Source organism: Haliaeetus albicilla, chromosome 17 (assembly GCF_947461875.1).
Source record: "Haliaeetus albicilla chromosome 17, bHalAlb1.1, whole genome shotgun sequence".
NCBI classification, from domain to species: Eukaryota; Metazoa; Chordata; class Aves; order Accipitriformes; family Accipitridae; genus Haliaeetus; species Haliaeetus albicilla.
The window spans coordinates 21,550,003-21,570,162 of record NC_091499.1 but is presented as its reverse complement, the minus strand read 5'-3'; the positions used below and the strand labels follow the sequence as shown (position 1 = coordinate 21,570,162).

At 51.3% G+C, this 20,160-nt stretch overlaps 1 protein-coding gene across 1 annotated transcript; it reads right to left on the bottom strand.

The window, feature by feature from the left end:
- Nucleotides 1-1,236: 1,236 nt before the first annotated feature.
- On the bottom strand, nt 1,237-18,502 carry NR2E1 (nuclear receptor subfamily 2 group E member 1). Its single transcript, XM_069804988.1, has 9 exons — nt 18,260-18,502; nt 13,317-13,462; nt 12,693-12,780; nt 12,154-12,389; nt 10,689-10,835; nt 6,211-6,307; nt 5,676-5,825; nt 5,301-5,406; nt 1,237-2,679 (listed from the first exon to the last, which is right to left on the bottom strand). The coding sequence occupies exons 1-9, from the start codon at nt 18,282-18,284 to the stop codon at nt 2,517-2,519; spliced, it is 1,158 nt and encodes a 385-aa protein (XP_069661089.1). The 5' UTR covers nt 18,285-18,502; the 3' UTR covers nt 1,237-2,516.
- Nucleotides 18,503-20,160: the final 1,658 nt, after the last annotated feature.

Sequence of the window (20,160 nt, the reverse complement as noted above, 5' to 3'; positions counted from 1 at the left end):
GCCTGGGTGATCTAGGGACTGGGACTACAGCACACTGCAGAGTGTGGTAGCCTTGCAGTGTGGTTGCAGTTTGTGTTTATTGCTGCTCTGGGACAGCAGCATGAATCTGATTGAAATGAGTGTTCTGTTATGGGTTCTGCACAGCACTGGGTTCAACTTCCTTAGCTCATAAACTGAATTGTCACAGAGTGGGGAACCACAATTGATTTTTCTGCCCTGTCCAGTTCTTTTTAGTGTAGAGAGCAGAAAATAGTTGAAGGTTATTACAGGTGCAGGAAGAACACTTCATAAAGCATTTGTTGGTTTCTTTCCAACAACGTGCTATGCCTTGTGGTAAATGCATTCCCAAGTGCTCCATCCTAGTTTGTATAGAAAATGTTTTAAAGTCCGGTAGTCCATGCTTTGTCTCACCTGACTCATAAAAGAATGGTCTTGTATACTTTGTTCTGGCTGTCTTGGAAAGGATAGAATGTGAGACCTAGCAGACTGTGCAAATGGAAGAGAGTTGGGGTGAAAACTTTGACCTCTGAAATGTGTGAGATTTTTATGCTTGGAGTCAAGGGAGCTAGGATTTCACTTGTGATCTGTATTCCTTGACACTGAAAACCAGTCAGCCATTGATATACACTGTACATCTCCATCTGTCATTTTAGTGTGCATGGCTCTTCGGTCACTCATTGCCATATGAACATTATGTTGTATTTCCCTTCTCCTATTGCCAACTTATTCTGTGCATTGGGAGTTGCTTACCTCTTTCTTTGGTGTGATTACACAATTGGACACCTTAATAAAACTTCAGAATCTTTTTAATTGAAGCAGTGTTTTTCTACTCTCACCCTTTGTTAGCTGCACAATTCACCAATATTAAAAATTGTAATAATATGAAACGGAAGACTTATACTAGGTTAGACCTCTGATCCATTTGGTATTGTGTCCTAGAAAAACCTCTGTGTCAGCTCCTTGAGAAGGAAACCTTGCAGCAGGTGTATATTTGGATTACAGAAGACAGCTCTATGCAGGACCTCAAGGTCCCTTTGTCCCAAGGCAGAATCACCTAAGCTGTTGCTTTAATGCTTGTCTAACCTGTTTTTTAAAACCACTGATGATGGAGACTCCACAGCCTCTGAGGCAATCCATCTGAGTAGAGGGTATTTCTGTTCCCTGGTAAGTAGGGTACAGTGGAAGAAACTAATCCAGAAATAGAAGGACCAGCATTAAAAGAACAGTGACAAGTAATTTAAATTCAATATATTTTTATTCTTTGTAAATACAATGAGTACAACTTTTTAACTTCACAAATCAGTTAATCCACTTTGTACAGGAAAAGTTTTACTCATTCTATGATAGTCCAAGTGCTGATTTTTCTCAGTGCTAGTTCCTAATAACAAATCAAATTTTGAAAAGTACAGCAGCTATCTTTAAATGTTTTTTCTACACTTTTCATACATCAAATAAGCAGCTTATAACATTTTTGTGTGTGAGAGGGTGTAGGCGAACAAGGCTTCAACATTAGAACCTGGAGTTTTCTAAAAAGGCATTGGAGACTTTTGGAAATTGTTAGCATTGTATCAGTCAACAACCTTTATTTCTTTGAAATAAAATTCCTTCCATTGATTTTTTTTTTAATAGTCATTTCACTTCTCTGCACATCTCATTGACAAAGAGTTTGGCCACCGTTGCCTTTGGTTTCAGCACTGTGCCAACGGGACAGCCAGCAGGTCACTGAAGCGGTCATCTCCATTGTATTTGGTTTTGCTGTTTTAGTCTTCCTTTCTTGACTTGTACCTTTTCAGGTGTCTGTGTGAATGTGTGTCTGTGGGTGGAAGAAAAGGAGGGAAGGTTGGGGAGGAAGTGTATAAAGCTCTTCTGTCTTTGAGATGTTAACTGAACAAATTGTGGTGACATCCGCATCAAAGATCACCAGTTCATTTTGCAGGAAGAATGCAGCTGCTGTCATAAGCTACTTTTTAATCAGTTCTGAAGGCCACTTCATGATGTATTATAGCAGAAGCAATGTTTTGGTAACCTGGTCTTAAATGTTGCCTATCATATTAAAACCATTTTCCCAACATAGGCTACTTTTAAAACAGTTCTGAAGGCCACCGCATCTCACGTTACAACAGAAGCCAAGTTTGGTCACCCAGTTCCAAATACTGAACAAACTAAAGTACCTTCTTTCACATTGTGTCTCAGATCTGCCAGTTAAATGAGAGAATAGCAGAGTCTTTGTTAACTATGACTGGCATCTGAATTGCCTCCATCCTGTAGTAACAGGAATAGCAGCCAAATTCCAACCACTTTCACTTTTTCTGTAGAACAAAGCATTCTCTCCATGATCTAAATCATTCTGTTCAGAGCAGCAGAATCATATCTACTGGGGTATTTTTTGTCAATGGGTTTAAAGGCTAAACATTCCCAGGCTTATGCTTCCTGTAGATTTTGTTAGTTGAGGCTTATTCTCCATAGGTAAAAGTTCTTCTCAAACTGTCCATCCTGATTGTTTATTTTAAGGTAATTTATATGTCACTGGATTTGTACATATCTGAAAGCAGTCTTGTAATTGGTACATTCCCAATGGTCTTTTTGAAAAACACTTCTTCTATTGTAGATGGACTAATCGAACGTAAAGCTGGTAAAAGCAATAAAAGTTTTCCAAAACGACAGGGTTGTGTGGGATACCTGGGAGACAGAGAGAGAAGAAATGTTATTGAAGTTTTTAAGTATTTTTTCAAAGAAAGTCTTTTACTTTATAGAAAAGACCAATATTCAACAAATCGTACAGATGGGTGCTACCTGTGCTAAAACCCTGTGTTTTGTACTCATGTGAGCAAGAAGGTTGACCCCAAGGAAAACTCTCTTAATGGAGGTTAGCAGAATATAGACCAATGTCTCTGAGTTTTGATTAGCTCCTTTGTTTATTCCCTCAGAGCAGTAGCAATACAGAGACAGGATCTGCTCTGACTTGTCCCTCATACAACATCTATGTTCTTGATGCAGTTCCGGGAAGAGCTTGACCTATAATAAATACCCTGTCATTTAAAGTGCAATTTAAACCTACCTGGACTGTCATGGTAATAATTTTGCCCCCTTTTGGTTGCCATATACATTGAATACCAATTGACATTTGGAAAGAAATTTTCGTGTTAAGGAAGCTGTGTTTTAACCCCAGGTAATGTGTTCATGTAATAGGATATTTTCCATCCTTTCTCCCAGTTTTTGAAGCCAACACAACATAGGATATGTATTCTAGCTGTGCTTATGCTGACTTTACAGCAGTGATTCTCAAACCTCTGCTTACAGTGGCCTCCCTACAAGAAGGAGTAGGCTGTTTGGAGAAACACTCTGCTTCTCCAGTCTGCCTTCCTGTTGAGAGGGACTCCACTGAGATCAAAGGGCTGATAATGTAGTAACACTGGCAGAAAGGTAAATTCAAGCCTGAGGATGAAATGCAAGCTGAAAGCCCTATCCCACTGGAGTCAAGGTGACGAAGTCTGTCAGTGGACTGCACTTTTTTCCTTGTAAAAGGGTATCTTTTACAACAGATATTGTTTAGCCCAGTAGCTAAATATTTCCAGCAACGCAGAAATGCAATGGAAAAGTCGCCATGCCTGGAACGGAAAGCATGGCTATGTAAAACCATTGCTCCCTAGCTCCTCTCTCCAATATGCCCTGTCTCACTCAGAGTCTCCAGGGAGCAATCTTCATGGGAAAGGCCTTCCGTAAGAACAGGAAGAGGTTACTATGCAGCAGTTATTCTTTTTGCTCTGACCTAGCCATAACTGGATGGTATTTGCATTTTTGTTCCCATCCCCAGGGCAGGCCATGCCCTTTAGACTAAATAGAAGTGCTTCAGAGACTGCTGCCATCTGATCTGATAGCGAGTGGACTTCTGCTAGGCAGAGCTATTAAGAGAGCAGATCAAAGATTCAGAAGGAAAAAATGGTATAGAAGTTTCTCTTCCACTGCTCCATTTCCCACTGTGCTAGTCTCATGGACCTCCACTGCAGCTAAAGGACTTAGACATGAACTTTACATGACCTGTCACAGCTCTCCAGAAGTCCTGAACCAACCAGAGCAGCTGTTGCAGATGTTAGGTGCACTCTTCAGGCTTCTCCCCTGTCCCACCACTCTGAAGCGGTCCATAGGAGGAGGCTAATGACCTATTCACAGCCCGCTGTTCTAGAGTGTGAGGTTGTACTTTGTGTAGTACGTTTTGTGCATTCCTGGGCTCACCCCTGTATGCTTTGTGGGATGACAGCTACAGCTTTTACAGCAGGGTTTTAAGATTTCTGTATCCCACGGGACTTATCCTGAATGAGGCAAGGGGAAGATTTTCTTCCCAAACAATGATTCTCATCACTCTGCTGCAGCACCAAAATGGGATTCACAAGTTCTGGGTTTTTCATTTCAACCTGAGAACAGACTCAGGGTAGTGTCTTGGAAGAGCCATTTAACTTCCTTCTGTCCCAATTTCTATGTCTGCAAAATGGGGGAAATGATATGGGGATTGGAGGGAAAAGCACTCATACTGCTGTGGGATGTGATGTTTTGAGCACCGCTAATAGTGGTATTGAATAAAATGTAGCCTTCTGAACTGCAAAGTGTTCCACAGCAGGTATCACTTCCCAGGGGAAGATCTCTCCTTTTAGCAGTTTTCCATTTGTCTGAATAAATTGAGGTGCTGGAGCGTGTCCAAAGAACAGCAATGAAGCTGGTGAAGGACCTGGAGCACAAGTCTTCTGAGGAGCAGCTGAAGGAACTGGGGTTGTTCAGCCTGGAGAAAAGGAAGCTGAGGGGAGACCTTATCGCTCTCTACAACTACCTGCAAGGAGGTTGGAGTGAGGTGGGGGTTGGTCTCTTCTCCCAAGTAACTAGTGATAGGATGAGAGGAAATGGCCTCAAGTTGCACCAGGGGAGGTTTAGACTGGATCTTCAGAAAAATTTCTTCACCAAAAGGGTTCTCAAGCATTGGGACAGGCTGCCCAGGGAAGTGGTTGAGCCTCCATCCCTGGAGGTTATTTAAAAGACGTGTTGATGTGGTGCTTAGGGACGTGGGTTAGTGGTGGACTTGACAGTGTTAGGTTAATGGTTGGACTGGATGATTTTAAGGGTCTTCTCCAACCTTTTCTATGATTCTGTTTCATCAGGAAATGCCAAATCCCAGCAGGCTGACAGCCAATGTGTACTTGCTATAACAGCCCTGTCACCATTTCAGTCAGTGGAAATGTCACCTTCACTACAGTGAGAGCAGGATTTTACCCCTACACCTGCAAGAAATATTCAGAGAAGACACCGCTCACCTGGTATGAATGTAGCTGTTCAGAGTGAGCTGGGCTTCATCTTGAAGGGCTGCTATGGCGGCAGCATTTCGGAAACTCCTCAGTTCGGAACCACTGTGTGTAGGCACTGGAAAGCAGATCAGTTACTAGATCAGCTTGACTCTTGGGTGGGTCAAAACAGTTCAGCTAGTGCTATCAATGGAAATTAAATGTTCCCATTAGTTCCCCAGCACTCCACTGTCAGCCTTTCAAAATGCAACACTGACTATTGGAATTCAATACCGGGAAACCTGTTGGATGATACAAAGCTATGTCTGGTTTAAAACCTTGTTTTTGCTTTAAAGTAGCAACCTCATAGTTACCAGACCAGGCGACCAAGAGATTCTTTCTGCTTACCAGCTTTGAAAGTGACAATGCATTTGAGACAGGCAAATTCGGTAGCATCTAGCCGAAGTTGTCTAAATCTAGCCACAACCTCCTGTAAAGCCTGTATTTCTGAAATAATTTTATTCAGCTTCTGAGAATCTGTATTGTCACCGTTCATGCCTAAAACAGAAACAGATGAAATGAATAATATTAAAGGCATTTGCTTTATTTTATATTGATTTCTGACAAAATCCTCTGTATCAATATCTACTCTATTGTCACACTTGTCTATCTGGTTCCATGTAAACTGACTGTATTGTATGAAAGTTAATATAAAATCTTCTCTTGGATGATAACAAACACAGTAATTTGCATTTAAATGACAATGCAAGCAGTCATGAATACAACAAAACAACATTATTTGCATTTAAATATAGATTTATAAATGACAGGTATGCTCTATTGTTCAGTAGGAATTTGTTATTCTTTACATGTTGTTCTTTTTTCAGTAATGTATTTTTATGGTAATTTTTGTAACAAAGTCATTAAATTGTGCAATTCTTACCAGATACAGCCAGTAGAGTGTTAGCATCAACTGGAATGGCCCATTGTGCTATTCCTAGAACAAACAGTTCTCTCCAAGCATCTTCCAAAAGCATCAGCTGTCATACAATAGATGTACAATATAACATAGTGTATAATTTATAGATTTATAACAATTTAAATATGTAAATTTCTGTTATTTTAAAAACTACTTTAAATGCCTGTCATGGTATTTTCCCCACAGCATTTGTTAGCTCTTCTCTTAGCTTTTTGAGAAGGTGTCTAGAAATAAGTCTATGCCTTGTAGAAAAACACAGGGTTGGCTCACTGTGCACCATGTTGCAGACCAAAAGGGAGGAGAAAGAGAAAGGAGAGTGAGAACTCCTGCCCCAGAGAGCTTGCTCAAACATGAACACTCGCCTGTGTTTCTCAGCACAGCGTGGGCTCTCTCCTCCCCTCCCTCGGCACATATAGCTGTCCTAGGACAAGTTGGATGAGTGCTCTCCTATTGCTCTCTAGGGATTACCCTCCTTTCCCTTGGGAAGGCAGGATTTGTGAAGAAAAGCCTGGACAACGTCCTGAAATTAAATCACTCTGTAGGGAACACTGCTTTAGAGCACATATGTATCTTTAACCCCTTCCTTACTAAGCAAGTCTTTAGCTCTTTCAAGCACAGCATCTGGACACACATACGGTTTCTCAGTGTCACCTGTTTTCCTGCTTTTTGCTTAAAATCATTCAGAAATTCCAGGCACTAAGAGCTGTTTCAGAGAACTGAGCTTCCAAGCACCTAGGCTGACAGCATTGCTAGTTCTCTGCAATTTTTGTACATTGTCTGGTTGTGTGGAGGATGCATTTTCCTCTGTTTGGAGGCAATGCCTTTGATTTCCGTGGAGAGGCAGTGGTGCATCTGAAGAGGAGACAAGACTCCTGGTAATGCAGACTGGCAAAACTAGAACAGACCTGTTTAGTCTCGAGGGCATCTATGGATTGTTGGCCCAGACCACCTCTTAAGAGGGGTTTGGATGGCCCCCAGTTCAGCTGAAGTTTATGGCCTAAAGGACATGCTGTGGTGCGTACACATTGCTGGGACCTCATGTCTGTCAAGAGGGTGGGAGAGATTTGGAGGGGTCAGAACTGTAGTGGACTCAGGAGGCTCCATGCAGTGAAAACAGATCACCCAAAACTCATGCAGAAAAAAAACCAAACTGCAAGCATTAATATTGCTACGGTCCCTGAAAGTATCAGCAGTTTAGCTTCTTAGGAAAATAGGAAGGAGGGTATGTTAAGTCTATGAAGAGTCTGTAAGGAAGAATAAAGTAAAAAAATATGTTGTACCAAATGAATGATGATTTCCTTGGAATCAGATATATGTGAAAGTAATGGATGATACAGGAAGCATGCAGTAAAAGTGAATCCTTTATCGATGTGCTAACTCTTAACAGTATTCTAAGTTTTAAACCACCCTGTTCCAATCAGAATGGGAGGAAGAGCTCTCAGAGTCTCTGCTCTCAGCTTGTCACTGCAGGCTTATGCCCATTCTGTGCCTTTTTGTGCTTCGTGCTTTGCAGAACTTCTACATAACCTGACTAAGGAAATCATGACAGGAAAGTATTTCTGTCTCTGTTTGCATACAATTACTGTTTGAAGTAATTACGTTGGATTTTACAGTACTGGAAGCTGCCCAGATTATTGTATGAAATGGGGGGGCAGGCAGTGTCTAGGGTGCAGTGCCCATCTCAGCTCTGTTCTGAGAGCAGCTGAACCTGCTCGTAAGTCTCCTAACTGCTGCAGCCTGCGAACCCAGCCCCTCCTCCTGATAATCCTGCCTGATGGATGTGCAGGTTTCTGTATGACATAGGAAATGATTTGCCAGCCTTTCATTTGCTTTTGTAAAACTTTTTTTGTCATTCATTCATGCAGATACAATGGTAATGAATGGTAGTTCCTGGAAGATATCAATTTCATATGTTCTTTCCTACTAAGTCTTTAAAGTCAGAAGACTTCAGAAATAAGAGACTATTCTAATAGCTGAAGCTTTCTTCATGCCTATGCATAAGTCTGTAAAACCACCAATTAAAATAATTCATGCTGAAGCCATACTCATCCCTCCTTCTTCATAGAAACAAGAAATACCAGGCTTTCTGAAGGACTGGTTTTTGCTTCTTAATCAACCGCATCCTGTAAGTACAACCTTTTATTGATGCCCTGCATTGGGCCAATCTGTCTTATGGACAAGGTGGGCAGGTGTGCAGGCCAGCAGAACTTGAAGCATGGAATTTTTGTTGTGTGGCTTTCAGTCCACAATGGGATTAGCTGCGTGGAGCTGGGGAAGGGACACAGCCTCTGTTTTACCGAGGGTAGTGACGCATTGGACTTGTGTTTTGTCAGCAAATTGGTTTCTACTTGTCCCCTTGCCTTTGAGATGAAACTGTCACAGAGTCCTGGAATCCCAATGTGCTTGCCTCTTTGGAAGAGTGCAAACAAACAAAAGCAAAATCCAGGAAAAGGTTTTAGACTCTTCTTGGAGAGATGTTGGGGATACAAGAAGAGAAATACAGACATTTACAGCTGGGCCATTGTCAAATTAAATAATGCAATGGCACTATTATAAAAATCAACCATCTGATTATTCATGACATAAGGTGATGAAAATCAGAGTTATTTCTTCTCCAGCTCTCCTGAGTATGACAGGGGAATCATGCAGAAAGAGGCCCAGGTCAAAGCTTTAGAGCTGAGCAGCTCTGAGTTTTGAGGAAGCTGACTTGCAATGAGGTACAGCGAGTCAAGGTGATGTTAAGGAAAGGCTGGGATTTTAATGTGTAATTCACTAACATTAGTCCCTGATATGAAAATGAAAGAGGCAGTGGGTTATATAAAGATGATGGGAACACTCTGGTGTCTATGGTAGATAAGCAGGCCTTGCTGTTTGAGGCATGCTTGGTCATGTGCAATGGAGACCTCCCTTGTTCCTAAATCCTGCTGCCCCCTCCTCCACACACTAACAGAGATGACTGGGAAAATGCATCTGTATGATGTCAAATAAAGCCTTCACCTAAGGAGCCTCCTGTGGACATCACTGCTCTAGAGATGGACCCAGCCTATTCTCGTGCACTGAGGATGCTGCTGAAGCAGGATACTTGCTGCTTGCCCCTGATATTTGGGCCTGTTTCTTTGGTTGCTCGGCATGACATACCCAGTGCTCCACAGCAGTAGCGGCAGCAGAAGACAACATTGGAGAGCAGCATGCTGCACTGGGACTGCTGTCTTCCTAACGGCGTGTATAACCCCCGGGCTCTATCTCATTGCTCCCCTCATGCTTACTACGTAGCAGTACTGCAGCCAGAGCTGAGCAGTGGCCCCTTGCGTCTAATTTCAGGACAAGGATTTCAAAACATGAGTCTGGTGCTAGAAAAGGAACATTTTGGTGTACCTTAGCTTTGTATCACATTGTGACCATCATGATTTACCTTTAGGTAGAAAACACTATTCCTTTCCTACAAAGCTCTTTTCTTTCAGTTCAAAATACGTATTTGCATATCAACTGCAACACTTGCAACATGCATCCAGGGAAGGAACTAGTTCCTCTGATGACTGCTGCATAACATCTAAGGCACAAGGCTTCTAGTTACCATTTTGGAAAATTAGCTCAATCATATCAAAGTATTAGACGTCTTTTATGATTAGAGCTTTGCGTAGATTTCCCCCCTTCCATTTTATAATTATCTGATTACTTTTTTTTAAATTAGTGCATTATACAAAGCACACCAAGTCCTCATCAAGAATCAAGTCATTAAGAAATTGCTTCAGCTCGTATGGTTCACATATGATTTACCTGAGGCAAAGGCAAATTGTCATAGAGGAAAATAAGACAAATTAGGGAAGATTTTAATTAATGGTGAAAAATATTGGGGGCTGGCCAAATTCTGCTTCCACCATATTGGTGTAATTGTAAGTAAGTTCACTGAAGCCAACATGAATAAGGAAAAAATGTTGGCTGTGTAAATGGAGAGGAGAGGAGAGGAGAGGAGAGGAGAGGAGAGGAGAGGAGAGGAGGAGGAATGGTCTTCGGAAATCACCTCAGTCATATCCTGAGGCCATGTGCTTAACTAAGCACTGCTCATCCCAAAATAGCAAAGTAAGGTGCTATTCCCCATTTTATGGAGGAGAAGGTTGTCCCACAAGTAGAGAAGCAGTTTTGGCACACTGAGCTTAGTCTGCAGCCTGGTGACTTTTCCTCTAGAACTTGTCCTCCCATAATACTCACTTTATATTCGATGTTTTTTCTGGCTTGATTTTCACTTGCTTCATGAAATAAAAGTTGAAGGAAAGCAGTTTCTAAATCACTGCCTGGTTTCCAGGGACAGACCAAAACTCTGCCCTGAACTTCAGAACTGCTGAAGTCCATTACAGATTCAAAGGTTCAGGACCTAATCTGAGCTCTGAGCCTTCTTTAACAGGCAGGCCAGGCCAACGCGACTCTCACCGCAGGTGCCTTACCTGGTCTTGTAAGGACAAGGTGGAGAAGGCTGGGACACTCTTGGCCCACTTGATGCTCATGAACAGAAGTCTGGCTGCTGACTCACAGACGGATTCGGTGGCTACTTCGTAGAGATACATGGGGGTACCGTTGACTTCATGTGGGTACTAATGTTAAAAAGAAAATAAAGCAACTTCATACAATGTCACTAAGGCAGCCTCCTCTTCCTCTCCCCTACAGCTGCCATTCAGTGCATCATGCTCATGCCCAATACAGAGTGTGCACTCTCTTATTCTGCAAGCAGAGGGCATTGCTTTCAGTGGGCTCACTCCAAACTGTTCTCTGCTGCTCATCCATGTGGATGAACTGTACTACAGAAACAGTTCTCTGGAGGAGGTTGAAGGGAGAATGAAATTATTACATGAGGGGAAAAAATTTACCAAAATGCAGTGTCATCCTTTACCCTGTTACACAATAGCACACCTCTGGTAGCAGAGTTAGAAGAATACAAATTCGATTAAGAATTTGTGTTTTGTAACCTGTGCTTCAGAAGCCGATTGAGCACTCCAGCCTTGCTCAGCAAAGCAGTAAGTATTCGTTTAGCCTTAACCTTCATCTAGATCCTTGACTGCAACAGGCTGTAAGCAGGTGCGTAGAGCTAAGCATAACTACCTGCAGGGTGTGTAGGATTGGAATGGAGTTACATTTTCAAGCATGTGCTATGTTTTCTTGCTAAATAATTTCTGATTCAGTATTTTCCAAAATTATAATATAAAACTATATGTTGTGATCATGTTCATGATGGATTCTCCCAAGCTACCAACTCTGGAAATGGAGAACTATTTGAGCTGTCTCTTCTTTGATTTTCTAGGTGCTGTAAATATGCAAAATGCCATTGCAAAGGGGCTGATGAAAAACATCACCTAATGGCTAATTCTTGTGCAGTTGAGGCCACGGCAGCGCTTCCACTGGGCTGCTTAGGAAATGCCACAGCCAAGAAGCGCAGGGCCAGCTTAGACACGTTTGTGCCTGCGTGCTCAAGCTGCAGGCTTTGGTCAGTACAGATAGTACTTTCTGGACTACACCACTATGGAGATGGGCATTTTGCTGAAGAAAACGCAGTGATTGCAGCTCATCCTCATTGAAACAAGGTTTAACATTGACTTGTGGATGGGCTCCAGGCAGGAGGAGCACCTCTGCAACCGTGAGGGTGTTAAGGGGGTAGGAGAGACGGGGTTTGCACAGAGCAGGTTATCTGTTGGTCCTTCTGCACGTCCCGTCTGCAGAGGGCCTCTTACCCCTTGCACCTCGTACCTTCAGAGCTTTTAGGGCCGTAACGACGGAGTCCCCACCCCAACCCGCAAGGCCTCAAGCCTTGCTCTTTACCACATCTACTACCGCAGAGGCAGAAAGGAGCCAGCGGGTCGCAGGTGCCCCAGCAGCGGGGGTCTGCAGGCCCACCGGGGGGCCGGGGCGACGGCTGACCTTTGGGGTAGGCTGCGCCAGGCCCACCAGAGCCTGCCTCTCCGGGGTGCCGGCGACGGCGGCCAGCTCCAGGCCGTGGGGCTCCAACTGGGAGACGGCGGTGAAGAAGGCGGGCGCCGGCAGGGCGGCAGCGGGGAAGTGGGGGGCACCGCCGCTCTCCTCCTTGTGCCCGCGGAAGTAGAGGGCCACCTGCTTCCGTATCGTCGACGTCCGGGGGCCCCGCTCGTGCTGCACCGCTGCGGGGGCACCAAGGAGAGGCCAGGGGGTCACCGCGGGGTCCCGCACTGGGTACCCCACGCTGCTCAGCCGGCCTTCCCTCCTCCCTGCAATTTGGGGGCGGGGGGGGGGGGCCGGTCCTGCGTCCCCAGCCCGGGGAGGGGGGTGTCTGGGGAGAAACGGGAGAGGCTGCCACGGGATGGGGGGGGTCATTAGGGGCCCGGGTGGGGGAGATCCTGCGGTGACACGCCGCTCCCCGGCTCAGAGCGAGGCCCGGCTCCCTCCTGCCGCCCCACCGGCCCCGGGAGAGGGGGAGCAGGTACCGTCTTTGTTCATGTTGACTTCCAAGCACTTCTTCAGCCGGCAGGCCCGGCACTGGTTCCTGTGCGTCTTGTCCACCGGGCAGCCTCCCTGCAACACAGCCAGCCGTCGGGCCGGGGGGGGCGGGGGGAGGAAGCAGCCCCCTCACCCCGCCGGCCCTCAGCGCCCTCCCCGCGGCGGCGGGAGGCACGGAGGGGGCCGGCCCTGGGTGCGCCGGGGTGGGAGGACGGGCCGGGCCGGGCCGGGCCGGGCCGGGGGTGCTTGGCCCCGCGGCGGGGCGGGCCGGGCCGCCTTCAGCACCCGAGACAGCGACGGCGGCGCCGCCCCCTCGGGGCGCCCCGGTGTGTGTCCCCCCCTCGCCGTCATTCCCACCCCCCGCCCCATCCTCCCCGCAGGGCTGCGGCCGCAGGGCCCGAGGGGGGGACACGTCCCGGGGCGGGGGGGGGAGGCGGGCTGGGGCACCCGGCCTCGGCCCGGGACTCCGTGGGAACGGGGGGGTGAGGCTGCGTGGCAGCTGGATCTCAGTGCTGCGGGTACTTCTGTTGGCGGGGGGGGGCAACACGGGGCCCCGGGGAAATGCAGGGTAAGAGGTGCAGGCGGTGAGGGGACTGCGCTGCGGCCGGTACCTGATTTCCCGATTTGCAAACATAGGTCCTATTTCTCCGGATGCTCCGCTTGAAAAATCCCGAGCACCCATCGCAGGCGTAAACCCCATAGTGCTTCCCGGAGCTGCGGTCCCCACACACTTTGCAAGGGATGTCTAAAATGCGACCTGAAAGCAGAGAAGGGAGAGAGGGAGAGAGCGAGCGCTCAGCAATCTGACCTCCGGAGGGATTAGCCCCAGAGCCGCAGTACAAGCAAATAATGAAGTGATTTTATAGCCAACTTTCTTTTCCTTGAGCAAGTGTCAGTTTTCTACAATGAGCATTATTCATGCCCCGCTACGTTTATTTGGATCTTCTATAATCGCCAAGACCCATTTTGGAAGGGAAGATTACAGCCGCGGGAGCAGACGACTTGCCTGCTAGAAGTGGGGATGCGGAGGGAGGGGGGACTGGGGGGGGACTGGGGAGGCGTTTCCCTCCCTTTCTGGCGCTCGGCGAACAGAGGACGGCACTTTCCCCGGGCAGGAGAGCGGTCAGGAGACCGAGGCACAGAACAAACCAAAACAAAATAAAACGACCGGGAAGCCAAGTAACCTCCTCTCCCCCCCCCCCAGCAACCCCAGCGAAAGGGGGCTGGCTCCTGCCGCAGACGAGGCGTGCCATTTTCTTCACCCCAAAACCTGCAGCAAAACTTTCCGCCTCGCCTTTGTGCGCGGAGGCGGCTGCGGGCGGGGGGCGGGCAGGACCCCTCGCTCCCCTCCGCTCCCCTCCGCTCCCCTCCGCTCCGCCTCGCCCGCAGCCCCCGCTCCGCCGGGCGCTGCCTTCGCACCGGCTTTGACTAGAACTGCAGATGCTCGGAGGGTGGTGTAAAAACTGGTACAGAGATTATTGCAGCCCGGTTCAAGAAACCCGCCAAAACCCCGCTCGGCTTCTGCCTTTTCTCCGGCTTCTCTCTTCTGTTTTCTCCTTTTCCTTTTCTCTTTTCTTTCGCTTCGCTTTTCTTTTCCTTTCCCTTTTCTTTCTTCCCTTTTTTCTTTTTTTCTTTTTTCTCTTTTCTTTTCTTTTTTCTTTTCTTTTTTTCTCTTTTTCATTTTTTTTTTCCTCTGCCTCAAACAGCCTTCTTCCCTCCTACCAGAACTTAAGCTGGAGATTCAGTCCCTCTCACCAAAACTTGGTCTCCAAACTCCGAGGGAGAGCGCTCGGGGCCGCTATCTTTTTTTTTTCTTTTTTGGAAGTAGTTCAGGGAGAGCCCCGGCTGCGGGTGCGTGGGGGTGAGGGCTGGAAGGGGGAAGGCGGCAGCATGCGGTGCGGTGCGGAGCTCTGCTGGGGGGGGCGGGGAGGGGGGGGATGGAAACAGGCCCCAGGGGCTCCTCTCGCTCCCTGGAGAATTTAGGAGCCCGAGATATTTTCAGACATGTCTGCGCTAAGGCTCTAAGACAATGCCTGCTGGCAGACAATAGGGACATTAGATAAAGTGTTAACTTAATGATTTTGCCCATTGAAACTCGTTTGACTGCCTCCAATGAGCACAAGCTGCCAGCTTCTCCCCTAAATGAAACCCGACAGCTGCTATACACAACACGGCGAGAGGGACGGGGATTAGGTTAGGGACTGCGAGAGGGAGGGGTGGCGGAGGCAGGGAAGGTGGGAGGGAGGGAGGCAGGGAGAGAGGTTAAAGAATAGAAAACTTTTGCGCAATTAATAAGGCGCGCCGCTAAAGGAAGCCCCCCCGCCCCACCGCCTGCGAGCAAGCCGCGGCTTTGGAGCTGCAGGTAGGCGCCCGTGAGGAGGGCTGAGGCCAAGGCACGGTTTCTGGGAGTGTGTAATTACAAGCCCTCCTTGCCACCTGCCTATTGGGGCACCAGTGACCCGTCAAAAAGTGTAGCATGGGAATTCGGATATCGCACAATGCCAACGGGGGAAAGCGCTCGACTTCCCTCTCCAGCCCTCAGCATCCACGGGGAGGGAGAGGGTCCACACGCACGCACACAAAGAAGGAGGAGGAGGAGGAGGAGGAGGAGGAGGAGGAGGAGGAGGAGGAGGAGGGGCAGGCTGGGGGTGGGGGGGGAGACACTGAAGCGGTACGTGCGGCGGTGGTGCATCCCGGTGCAGAGACCGGCACCGCCGCGCTGCCCCCGCGCACCCCGGCCCGGCGCCGGGACCCCCCCGGGACCCCCGCCCCCCGGCTCCCCCTCCCCTCGGCAGCGGCCGCGCACCCGGCCCCGCTGTGGGGCCGCCGACCGGGGCACCGGGCAGCCGCGGGGGTCCCCGCTTCCCCGGGCCGGCCTGCGGAGCGGGGCAGCCGGCTCGGCTTCGTCGGCGCTAAAAGCGGGCGGCGGAGAGGGAAGAAACTTCTTGGGTTTAGTTTTACAAAACAGGTTTTCCCCATTTTCAAGCCTGGGAGCCGCTTTAAAAAAAATCATACGCACTATATCCGTGCCTATCCACACCACGCATGTAAACACGCGTTGTTCCATACATTCTTTACACCTCCACATACTCCGTCTGTAGAGCCCGAGCACCTGGAGCATCTCGCCAAACCCAGATAACCACGTTTGCAGCCGTCGGAGCGGCGCGGCCGGTCCGATCAACTCCGCAGCCCCCGACGAGGCGGAGGACGGGGAGGGGGGTCACGGCGGAGGGAGAGGCTGGAGCCCCCCGCCCCGTCCCGCCGCCCGCCCCGCAATCCCGGCCGCTCTCTGCCCCCCCCCGCCCCGCGCCCGCGGAGGCTGTTATGAGAAAACTTTCGTGCAGGGCAAAATATGAAATAAGTAGACGGGGAAGAGGCAGGCCGGGGGGTGGGAAGAGAAAAATGTAAGCTTGACACGGGGTCATGAGATAACTGATTAACTCTGTTTAAAAGCGCTCCGGTTCCCCGAGGTACCGCTTCGTCTCAGAAGTTTAGCGCTAGGAAAATGGGATTTCTGTTCAGCTGGGAAACCGTTTTGAACATCCCACGACAGGGGGTCCTCGGGGGCTTTTTTTGTGTGTCATAATTGCTTAAAGGATATATGGCAGCCCCGATTACTGTAATTACCATCAGAGGCTGTTGAAAGAAGTTAGTCTGGGCTCGGGGGACGGCGGGACGGGGTCTTGTTACCACCCAGGCAGACATCGCCGCTGACATCGCTAGACGCCCACCGGCGGGCAGAAAAGCCAGGCCGGAGCCCCCTTACCCAGGAGACCCCCGGGACCCCCGGGACGGGCGCCCAGGCCCCGGGACAGCGGGTCGGGCTTCTAAATGCGCTGCCGAGGCCCACCGGGCTCGGGCCCCGGCCCGGAGCAGTCCCCGCCTGTCCCCGTCCCCGCGGGGCCTGGCCGCCTCGGGCCTGGGGGTCCCTTTCGGGCGGTCCCCGGGGGCCGGGGGGGGTGGTCGGAGTCAGCAGCCGAAGCGGCGGCCGTGGCCGGGGGTCGCCCAGCGCCGTGCGGCCGGAGGAGAGGTCCAGCCGGGCGGGTTTTCTCCTCCGCAAAATGTCTCCGGCAGAAGCTCCGCCGTCCTTTGAGGACGAGGCTGCCCGGCCCCTCCTGCCCCTTCCCCGACACTCAGAAATCTGCCAGGAGCCCCGACAACGTCCCGGCGCGGCTGCCCATGGGCCCGATCCCGCTCCGGCTCCCCTCGCACTTACCGGGCAGCTCGGGCGGCGCAGCATTTTTTTTTTATTATTATTATTATTATTTTTTTGCCGCTGCCCCCTTCCCCTCCGCCGGTTATTACCTCCACCACGGGCCCGCTACTATTTTATTTATTTATTCCCCCTCCTCTCCTGGGGGGGCTGGCGCGGAAAAACGCCACGGGGGAAGAAGGCAAACTAACACCCGCCGAACCGGCCGCAGCTCGGCCGCAGCGCCGGGGCTCCGCGCCCCCCGCCTCCTCCACGCGCGACTTCCGCGCCGCGGTACCCCCCCCCACTTCACCACCACCACCATCCTCCGGGGTATCCCGGTCCCCGCGGACAAAGGGCGGACCCGGGTCAAAATAATGGAGGGCAGCGGCAAGGAGAAGGCCGCGGGGCTGGCGGGGGGCGGCCGGTGGCAGGTACGGCGGCGGGTCCCTCCCGGCTCTGCCGCCCTTTTTCCGCCGCTCCCGCAACCCCGGGAGCCCGCCGGAGCGCAGAGGAAATAACTGTCCGATCCATCACTTGTCAGACATTAAATTGGATTGGGTATTTTTGCCCCCCCCCCCTTTGTTACTGACTCCGTCCATATTACCAACTCCGAAAGTCCCATTGGGATTATACGGATTGAGCCATTCTGTAAGAGCTGTTAGTCATGCTTTAAATTCCCCAGTTATGAGGTGCATGGATTTAGGATTAAGGAAAATGTGACTTTTAAGTTGTTTCTGCTTTCCTCGTTGCAGGATTATTTGTTGTAACTGGAAACGGTGTGCAAAGTATTGCATTTAAATCCTCCTTCAACCGAGTTGCTTACGCGATTCCGTGTAACTGAGTGACCGGAGTTTCAAACTCTTAAAAAGAAATTATTATGGCGCAGGAGATTGCATAAAGTCCGTGAGAAAAAAACAGCACGTTTCAGCTCCGCAATGCCCTTTAAACCCAAACCTCCCCCCCCCCCCCGCCCCGGTACCGCGGACCCGCGGACAACCGCCCGCCCGCGCCCCGGCGGGAGGAGCCCCCTCCCCGCCGCCGGCGGAGCCGCCTTTCCCGGGGCTCCTGCCCCGGTTCGGGGCGCGGAGAACCGGGCCGGGCAGCTGGAAAACGGCTTTTCGTAAGCCCCGGGCCCAAACTCCGTCGGGGCAACTCCGAGCCTATATATTCGTTGCCACTCCGGATGGAAATGTACACTTCTTTTTTAATTCGGGGCGGGGGGGGGTGGGGAGTACAAACCCAAACCACAACCCCCCCCCTCCCCTTCCTCTCCCTCCCCTCCACCTCCCGCCCCCCCCCGGCCGGACTGCAGCCGGTTTCGGGAAGGCTGCTCGAAGCCTCCACCGCGTTATTACCCACTTGTTGATCCCGCCGGCTTGCTCATGCTCGAAGCCCCCGGGAGTCGTTAAACTCGGGGCGAAGTGTCGGCGCCGGGGCGAGGCGGTGCGCCCCCCGCCCGCCCGCCCCCCCCCCCGCCGGCGCGGCGGCTCCGCGGGGCAGGTGCCTCCTTCGGGCGCTTCACTGCTGGCTCCGCCGCGGAGGCCGGCACATCCTCGCCGCTGCCCAGCTCCCCAGCGATGTCCTCCCGAGGGACGGGGACACGCTGCGGGGACGCGGCAAGGGTGGGGAGGGGAGAAAAAAAAAAAAAAAGAGAGAAAAAAGAAAAAAAAAGGAAAAAAAGAAAAAAAAAAGAAAAAGAAAAGAAACGAAATGACCCAAAGTCGGCGGCCGCTCGCTGTCCCCCTGCGAGCAGATGCTCTCGGGACCCCGGGAGGGTGCAGGGGGGTGCGAGTGGGCTCGCCACCGCGCTCCTGGAAGGCAAGCGAGAGCCACAGCAGCCAGGACAACAATGAGGCGAAGGAGAAGGTAGGATGGGGAGCGGGGCTCTGCGCCGAGCGCCTCGGTGCAGCGAGCAGGGAGATCAGAGCCTGGAAAAATAATGGAAGGGGGGAAAAGGCGTCAGAGGAGGCTGTCTCTGCCTCTCAGAAACTGAATGGTATAAAAAGGGAAAGGTTTCCAGAAGTTCATTACACTGGCTGACTTTGCGCTTTGAGCTCCAGGCTTCGGCCCCTATAATATCGGCAGAGAGGCTGTGACAGGCAGCGGCGGGGAGGGGAGAGGGACGCCCCTTGCCCACTGAGCTTCCCTTGCTTTCCCCCCAACTCCTGCCGCCGCGTGACGTCACCCTGCGCTGGGAAGGGGAGGGGGCAGGGAGGGGGTTAAATGCTAATGATATTAATGAACCCCCGAGCGGCTTCCACACAAAATGCAGCGGCTGCCGAGATGATTCCGCCTCCTCACTCGCCTTGTGCCCTCGCTGTCATAAAAAGGGACCCCCCCCCCAAAAAAAGAAGAAAAAAAACAAGGGGAAAAAAAAAAAAAAAAAGAGGAGACAAAAGAAAAGCAGAAAGAACGGATCAAGATCCCGTTTCTTTTGCATTTTCCCGTGGCGAGGTGGGGCCCGCCTGCGGTTCGCCCCTGCCCTTGCCCTTGCCCCGGCCCGGGCAGCGGCTGTGCTGGAGGCCGGCGAGGAGCGGGCCGGGGCTGTGAGCCGAGCCGAGCCGAGCCGAGCCGGCCCGGGCCGGGGCTGTGAGCCTTCCCGGCGGGCGGCCGGACCTCCGTCCTGCCGCGGGAGCCGGAGGCTGGCACGGGGGGAGCGGGGGCGGGCTGGCTCCTGGAGGCGCACGGCGGGGTGTGCGGGGGCAGCGGGGCGGGAGGGTTGTTTTCCCCCTCGGGAGGAGCGGGGAGCGCTCTGCCCTGCCCCAGCCCGCAAAAACTCCGCGTCCCCCCGTGCCCGGAGCCGCGATCGCCTCCGCCTGCTCCCCCGCGGCCGGGGGGGGCACCGCCGAGCTCAGCCCCGCGGCCGGCGGCTCTCCGCTCCCCGGCGCCGAGACCTGTTGCACGGCGGCCGTGCAAGGAGCCCGCCCGCGGCCGGGGGTCACTCCTCCTGCCCCCCAGCACCGGGCTCGGGGGATTGAAGAGGGCCCCGGCTGCCCCGCAGGGTTGCTCTGACCCCCGGGCACCGCCGAGCTCGCCGCGCCTCTGCAGCCCGCCGCCCCCGAGTGTCCCAGCAGCGCTGCCGGGGCCGGGGTGCAGGGGGGGTGGTGAGGGGCCAGAGGTGGGACCCCGTCCCAACTCAGCAGCCCCGGTTTCGCCGAGAGGCTGCCGAGCTCTCGCGCTCCTGTTGGAAACTCTCTGTGAGGTGGGAGCTGGTAGAGCAGCCCAAGGGTGGGGGAGAGGTGCGCATCTGGGGAGGGAGG

Excerpts from the sequence above, each read along its gene's own strand:
- NR2E1 (XM_069804988.1), bottom strand. The coding sequence starts at position 18,284 with ATGAGCAAGCCGGCGGGATCAACAA. Across the intron at positions 12,390-12,692 it reads AGTCAACATGAACAAAGACG|CGGTGCAGCACGAGCGGGGC; the intron begins GTACCTGCTCCC and ends GTGCCCCCGCAG. Across the intron at positions 10,836-12,153 it reads TGGCGCAGCCTACCCCAAAG|TACCCACATGAAGTCAACGG; the intron begins GTCAGCCGTCGC and ends TTTTAACATTAG.